This window comes from Volvox carteri (assembly GCF_000143455.1).
Source record: "Volvox carteri f. nagariensis unplaced genomic scaffold VOLCAscaffold_17, whole genome shotgun sequence".
NCBI classification, from domain to species: domain Eukaryota; kingdom Viridiplantae; phylum Chlorophyta; class Chlorophyceae; order Chlamydomonadales; family Volvocaceae; genus Volvox; species Volvox carteri.
Window position 1 is genome coordinate 2,023,776 of NW_003307560.1, and position 7,676 is coordinate 2,031,451.

Consider the following 7,676-nt stretch of genomic DNA (forward strand, 5'->3'; position numbering starts at 1 on the left):
TCCGCACTTAGCTCTCGCGCGACGTGGCGGAGGGCCTGGCGCACCTGCACCGATTCGGGGTGCTGCACCGGGGTAAGGAGCTGCACCGGGGTAAGGGCGTGGTTGGATGGCACTGTCGTCGTTGAACACGTCGCGGCGCGCCCGTTGCAGCGCTGGTGTGGTGTGGGGGCGCCCACCTAAAGTAACATGTCCATGTGCACGCACGTTGTGCTATGGTTCTCGCTGACCACGAGCAGGAAATGGATGCCTGTGGTGGTTGCCTGTCGCCAGCTCACGCGACATCTTTCATCTTTCGTTTCCCCCTCCCCCCTCTGGGCCCCCGACCCCCTCAACACGCAGATCTCAAGCCAGGCAATGTCTTGCTTGACGCTAAAGGACGAGCCAAGATTGCTGACTTTGGCATCTCGCGACTCCGGGTAGGGGGAGCCGAGGCCCCGTCGGGGGGGGTCGCCTATCCTAATTGGGGGGGGAGAGACCCCGGGGGCCGTGGGGCAGTAGCTCACAGGGCTTGGGCTTGGGGGGAGGGTAGGATGGAACGGGGGGGCGGGAGTCAGGCGTCTGGGGGCGTGAAAGTGCGAACACGCAGCAAGTTCTCTGAAAGCCGTCGTGTCTCCCCCGAGGCTTGATGTGGTTGTTGGCACATGGTCCCCCCCCCCTTCTCCGCTTCACTCGTTCGTTGTTCGTCCTCCCCCCCCCTTCCCCGCCATTGTGCCGTCTGTCCAATGCCGCCCGTGTCATCTCGGCCATCGGGTGGCAAGGTAGCCCAGCAACCTCGTGGCCTGTTTTTCTTCCCCCCTTCCCCCCCCAGCTTCACTCGTTCGTGGTTCGTCTTTTCCCCCCCTTCCTTCCCGTCTTTCACCACGTTGATCTCTCGCACAGGATCCGTACCGCTCCTGCGTCAACGTGACTCAGCAAGGCGGCACGGTGAGAGGGGCATGGCGGAGGGGGGTGGGGTGGGGGAGTGTTGAGATGCCGCCGGAAGGGGGTGATGAGGCTACGACGAAGCATAGATGATTGACGCGAAGAAAAACGAAAAAACCATAGACGGATGCCCCAAGTTAACACCAATACTGCAGGAGGAGAAGCAGCAAAATACTGACCCATAGTGACTTGATTTGTAGATACCGCGGCAACGAAAGCTAGTTAGTGATGAGGGAGGGAGGGTGGGTTTGGAGGAGGGTTGATCTGTAGCTCGCCGCAACATATTTAAAAAAATGAATGTTGCTGCTCGGGGAACTGAGAACGTCGTGCTTGCTGCTCCCTGGTTCGCGTTCGTGCATCGGTGCTCGGAATTTTCACCTCTTAATTCAAATGCTTTGGCTTGGCTTCTAATTCGGCTTGCTTTGGCTTGGCCTCGCCTTTTGTTCGTCCCCCTCCTGCCCCTGCTTCGGCTGAACCTGGCCGGCACCTCGCCGCTACCTCGCCACAACTGCTGGAAATGCCGCCAACGGTATTGACGCCAACGGTATTGACGCCAACGGAATAACCGCAGCCCAACTACATGGCGCCGGTGAGTGATAGCGACTTGGGGAGTCGCAGCCGGGAGAGCAGATCTGGGGCTGCGCAAGGCTGTAAAAGGAGACTTGGTCTGTCTGATGTGTACACGTGTATACATGTACACGTCACCTGGAACTACATCGTCCACTTCCCGACAGGGCCCTTTCTCTCTCTCTCTCGCTCTCTCTCGCGCGCATGCGCGCGCGCACACACGCTCCACTTCTTCCTCATTCGTTCTCCTACATGCCACTCCTCCTCCACACACAATCTCATCGCAGCCCTTCACCCTTTCCTAACCCTTCCAGGAGCTGTTCAACGGCACCCGGGTGGACGAGCGGGCCGACATGTACAGCCTGGGTGGGTGTGTTCCCGATGTGGGTTGTTGGGGACGCCGGATAGTTCCTTTTTCAAAGTGTAGCTGGCGATGTGGGGAAGGGCCCGAGTTTTCACGGCGCGCAGGTCATGTCCGGGTTGGACCAAGGTTCACTCGCTCGTGGTTCGTCTTTTCCCCCCTCTCGACCAGAAGCCGCAAACGTCACAGCATCCCACTGACGCCTGTGTCCGCCTCTCTGTATACCTCGGCCCCCTTAGGTTGCATCATATACGAGGCGCTCACTCGCAAGGTGCCCTTTGACCATCTCGTCCGTGGGGGAGCGCCCATGGGCGTGGCCGTAGGTGCAGCGGCGGGAATGGGCGCCGGAGGTGGCGCAGCCGACGGCGCTGAGGGCGGCGGCGGCGGTGGCGGCGGAGCTGCCGCTGGCGGTCTAATGCCCGTTCCGTTACCGATGGGCGGTCTGTTCGCCATCATCCTGGCGGTGGCGATCCAGGGGAGGCGGCCGCCGCTGCCGGAGTGGGTGCCCGGGGGACTGGCGGACCTCATTCGGGGTTGCTGGGCGGAGGATCCGCGCAGCAGGCCTTCGGCAGCGCAGGTACGGAAGGAAGGTAAAATGGACATTAAGAATGCCCCCGGACCATTCCGGGCGGAGGAATATATATGTCCATATATTACCAGCCTGTGTAACACACCGGCGAGCTATTAGATTAGGGCGGAAGAATGGGAATGGCCAAAGATGTTGAAACTATTTTTATAGCTGTGAAGAGAGTGGCAGCCCCTGTACAGCCCGTGGTGGCAGCTCCTGCACAGCCCGTTTGCATGTATGTATGTTGTTACAGGGTGGTTAACTTCGCCAGCGGCCCCCTTTCCCGGGGCAGTCCCTGCTCTCCCCTGCTAGAGGGGCACCCTAATCCGTCACCCCATCCGACTTCAGAATGTATTCGTTGGGTTCGGCAACTCACCACCAGCATCCAACCAAATCTAGCGGATCAACGGCGCATCAACTTAGTTCCTGGTCAGCTCGCAAGTTGATATTATCACGTCCTACACCGTCCATAAGATGGGGGGCCACCTCCCATTTCATCACTCCTCAAACACCCGAGGAGCCGGCAGGCGGATTTGAACCCGGGTCGACTGGGTCAACTGGGAGCAGAAGTCAGGCCTTAACCTCTGCCAGCCGCCTGCCTGCATGTATGTATTTCTTTGGAACTCTACAGTTAGGAGCAGTTGGGAGCAGTTAGGAGCAGTTAGGAGGAAAAACATGTCACATTTTTCGATTCATAACCTTGCATGATAAAGCAAGGACAGGATTTTGCCGGTAAGTAAACACTGAAAAAGTATTCGACTTCTAGCATCATCCCCAGAATGGTACAGAAGGCTCGGGGAGGGGGGAGGCTGGGGAAGGCTGGGGATGTATATGCCCCGGCCCGCCCGGATACGCGTTTGCTGGCCGGCTGGCTGGCTGGCTGGCTGGAAGAAACATGGACGCGAGGCACCCTATGCGGTCTGGCGGATTGGCTGCAGGTATACGCCCGGTTAGACGGGCTTATCGCTGAGGAGATGGGCCGGAGGGCTGCGCGGGCGGCGAGGCTGGGCGGCGTTCGGTCCCGCACCAGTCGCCTCTATGGGGCAATCAACACCGCGCTGCCGGGCATGGCCGCCACTTCCTCGTCAGGTTAGTACCGGTTGGTGGGGTCTGTGGTGGTGCTGGATCCGGGGTCTGTGGGGGTGCTGGATCCGGGGTCTGCGGGGGTGCTGGATCCGGGGTCTGCGGGGGTGCTGGATCCGGGGTCTGCGGGGGTGCTGGATCCGGGGTCTGCGGGGGTGCTGGATCCGGGGTCTGCGGGGGTGCTGGATCCGGGGTCTGCGGGGGTGCTGGATCCGGGGTCTGCGGGGGGTCTGGATCCGGGGTCTGTGGTGGTGCTGGATCCGGGGGTCTGTGGTGGTGCTGGATCCGGGGTCTGTGGTGGTGCTGGATCCGGGGTCTGTGGTGGTCTGGATCCGGGGTCTGTGGTGGTGCTGGATACGGCGCGTGCAAGTTTATGGTTATGAGGCGGTTGCGTATGTTGGGTTTGCGGAATGCAGATTCCGTGATGTCGGTAGTCAGGGTGGGCCGTGCGCGTGTGTACTGGCCTGTAGGACTGCGGTTGTAGCGGGAGGGAGGGTTAGCAGGCCAAGAAAAACGAGGAGGAGGAAGGAAGGAAGGCCTGCTTCACAGTAGAGAAAAGTGTGCTCCTCCTCCAGCTCCCACAGCCTAAGTGGCCCGTCACGGCTGCTGCATCACGTGTTTGCACGTGTTTGTCAGTGGGCCATGGACCATCTCTCTCTCTCCGTGTACGCAACGCAACGCAACCGTCCGTCCGTCCGTATGTCCGTCCGTATGTCCGTCCGTATGTCGGTCCGTATGTCGGTCCGTATATATCACGACATGCATCCATACGGCCGTCAGACAGACAGACAGACAGACAGGCAGATCGACAAAAGAAATTGACAGATCGACGACAGACGGTCTGACATCCCGGCACCTGCCGGCAAGGGGCCCAACGCCACTGTCGTCCCTTTCCCTCTGCCATCGCCGCTGCAGGTGGACAGCCGCTGCCGTCACCGCCGGCGTCGCCCGCGATGATCGGTGCGCCGCCGCCCGTGCCGCCGTCGCCATCTCACCCCGGCGGGCGCCGGATACCGCCGCCACCGCGCTCTTACGAAAGCAGTGCCGACCCCGCTGGCAGCAGCACCGGCAACGGCAACGGCAGCGGCCGCGGCGGCAAAAGTAGCAACGACGCTGGCTCTCAACCTCGCAAGGCGCAACTGCGTCCGGCAATGTCAGCGCCGCCGCCGGAGGGGCTGGTTTCTGGAAGCGATGATCGTAACACTGCTTCACGTACGTCCTCCTCTGCTTCGTCGCCCGCGGCGGCGGGGGCAGCCGCCGCTGCGGCGGCGGCGGCGGCAGCCGCTAAGCGGCCGCTGCAGCCCTCTTCCCTTCTCAGATCGGGCCCCGATGCGACAGCCGGGGAGGGAACCTTCCCGATTGGGATGCTGACCCCCGCCGCGCCCCAACAGCAGCAACGGCAGCAGCAGCGCCAACAGTCACAAGCCATTGAGCACCTGCATTTGATTGCGCCCTCGTCACCGGCCCCGGCTGCGGCGCGGCTGCAATCCCGGCCGCTTCTATCTCCACCACCACCGTTGCCGTCTCCACCATCATCTCCCTCCTCCAGGCTCTGCGCTGCGTTGCCGCCACAGCAGCCGGTACTTCCGCGGCTTGACCTGCCGCCGCCCCAGCCCCCCGCAGCCAAGGCTGACGATGCTGTGTTACATCCGTCGCCGCCCAAGCTGCCTCCACCGCCTTCACTGCAGCAGCAACAGCGGCAATTGCACTTGCCGTCACCACCGTCACAGCCGCCGCAACAGCAACCGTCCATTGAGAATGGCAGGGTGGAGCACGCGAGGACGAGCCGGGGTGAGGAGAGTGAGGGGAGGCGATCCAGCGGTAGATCTGTACTGTCATTGTCGCAGATGGCTGCTGCAGTCTTCGGTGAAAGGGCCTCTCCGGCGACCAGCATCTGGTTGGGGGGAGCACGGAGCGACAGCAGCAGCGCCCCAAGAAATGCCGACAAGAACGGCAGTGCAAACGCCAGCAGCGGTGAAGAGTCAGCGCGCAGCGGCTCCGCCGGCCGCACCCCGGGACCGGCGGAGGTGCCGGCAGCGCTGCGGACGCGGCGGCGGGAGCAACAAGAGGCAGGTCCTGCAGGTGCAGTGGCAATGGGGCGTCGATCACCTGGGGCGTCAATCGCGGCGACGGGGGTGTCCGGTGCTGCAGCAGGTCGCAACAACGGCAGCTTGGATCGTATCGTGGAGGCGCAGTCGATGGATGGGGAGCCGGACGACGCGGCGCGGCGGCGGGCCGGTTGGGTGCATCGCGGCGGCGAGGCCGAGGCCGACAACGGCGGCACTGTTGTTGAGGTGGCGGAGCGCTTCTTCTCTGCCCGCAGCCGTCCCGACCCGCAGACGTCGGACGACTACTGCACGGTGGATGAGGATGAGGTCGCCCTTGGAGAGGAGGTTGGCAACGCCGGTGGCGGTGGCGGTGGCGGCAGCGTGGCGCGGCGCCGTACAAGGTCGCGACGCAATAGCGCGCGAGCAGCACCTGAGGACAGTGGCGGTGGCGGTGGCGGTGGCGGTGGCGGCGGCGGAGATGGAAGCGGGGGTGGCCTCGGATCATTCCGCCGCGGCACAACGGCATCGGCCAGCAGCTTCGGCAATGGCAAGAAGCCGCTGACGCATCGCATGTCTGGTGGCAGCGAAATACGTGCAGCGCAACAGCCATCGCCATCGCCGATGCCATTTGCAGGAGCACTTGGCTGGGGGGTGCAAGAGTGCGATGACAGAGCGCCACCACAACACGGAGCTATCCTTGGCAGCCACGACGCTGGTCGTGGCGGTACGGCGGGCGATGCAGATGGGCTTCCAGCCGCTTCCGCGCCGCTGGGGGGACGGCCTGGGAGCGGCGGCAGCATTGCTACGTCGGCTGGCGGCGCCTACGACCAACATCGCCGTTGTCGTGTGGCGCCGCTGTCGGCACGGGAAGCGGACGTCGGCGGCCCCGCCGCTGCAGACATGGCGACGACGGCGCATGCATCCACTGGGGGAACCGCTGCCGGCCCCGGGCGCCGCGGCGGCAGTGGCGGCGGCGGCGGCGGCGGCGACAGCAGCCACACAAACCCGGAGCTTGGTACGGCTGGCGGCGCCGCCACCCGCACGTCAACAGGCGGCACTGCTGACGGCGGCGGCGGATCCAACCCGAGCTCCAAATGGTGGCCATGGTGGTTGTTCCGCAGGCCCTTTCATAGCCAGCAACAGCAGCCGCCCGCGCCGCACGGGTCTGTATCGGTGCAGGGCGCGGAAGCGGCGGAGGCTCCACGCGGCGGGGCTCAGTCATCCACGCAGGGTTTGCGGTCCTCCTCAGAACGAGCAACGGAAGAGTTGCCATCTCCCGACTCGAACCAGCAGCCTCTTCCGCCCCTTGACCCTCACCCTCATCTTCCCCCCCAGATGATACCCGGGATGCGGTCCGAGCCCCCAGCCGGGCCAGCCGTACATTGCACCCACCGCACCGATATGGAACCGCAGACCGACAGACCTACATTGCAGCAGCAGCCGCAGCAAGACCAACGCCATCGCCATAACGCACTTGCAGATGTACATCAGCTGCTGCCGCAGCAGCACCAGCGGCCAGGCCCAGGCGCTGACATTCCAGAGCACCAGCCCTGGCAGCCGCATCCAATGGATCTGCAGCAGCCGCGTCTAGACCGCATGATGAGCCCTTCCGGGGGCGGCAAAGGCAAACAGCAGCGCACCGCCTCTACACCGGAGCCCATGGGACCATGGCCGCATCCCTCGCCCCCGATGCCGCATGAGATACAGCAACAGCAACAGCAGCAGCAGCAGCGACGTAACGCAGAGGCAGATGTAGATGAAGCAGTAGCTCTCCAAAATCAAGGCGCGATGTACCGTGGTGGTGGTGGTGGCGGCGGTGGCGGTGGCGGTGGCGGCGGTGGCGGTGGCGGTGGCGGCAGATCCGGCGGTGGCAGCAGCTACACCGACGCGGCGTCGTCCGTATGCGGTTCCGCCATGGAGGCTGGTCCCTCTCGTACGACGACAGCCGGTACTGCCGCCAGCTCACGGACTTTCAGCAGTGGCGCAGGTCTGCCGCCGTACTCGTACCACCCCTCCCTGCAGCCGCCTCCATCATACCGCTGCCCACCCCAATACGTGTGGGGCTCGCCCGTGAGTCATCTGGGTCGTGGTACGGCGGCGGCGTTGTCCCCACCGCCCTCTATGGCCA

At 63.8% G+C, this 7,676-nt stretch overlaps 1 protein-coding gene across 1 annotated transcript; it reads left to right on the forward strand.

The window, feature by feature from the left end:
• Positions 1-3,524: 3,524 nt before the first annotated feature.
• Positions 3,525-3,776, forward strand: VOLCADRAFT_37304 (uncharacterized protein; the record flags this gene model as incomplete). Its single annotated transcript, XM_002950087.1, has 1 exon — positions 3,525-3,776. A coding segment is annotated over one exon (252 nt), but the record flags the coding sequence as incomplete, so codon positions are not given.
• Positions 3,777-7,676: the final 3,900 nt, after the last annotated feature.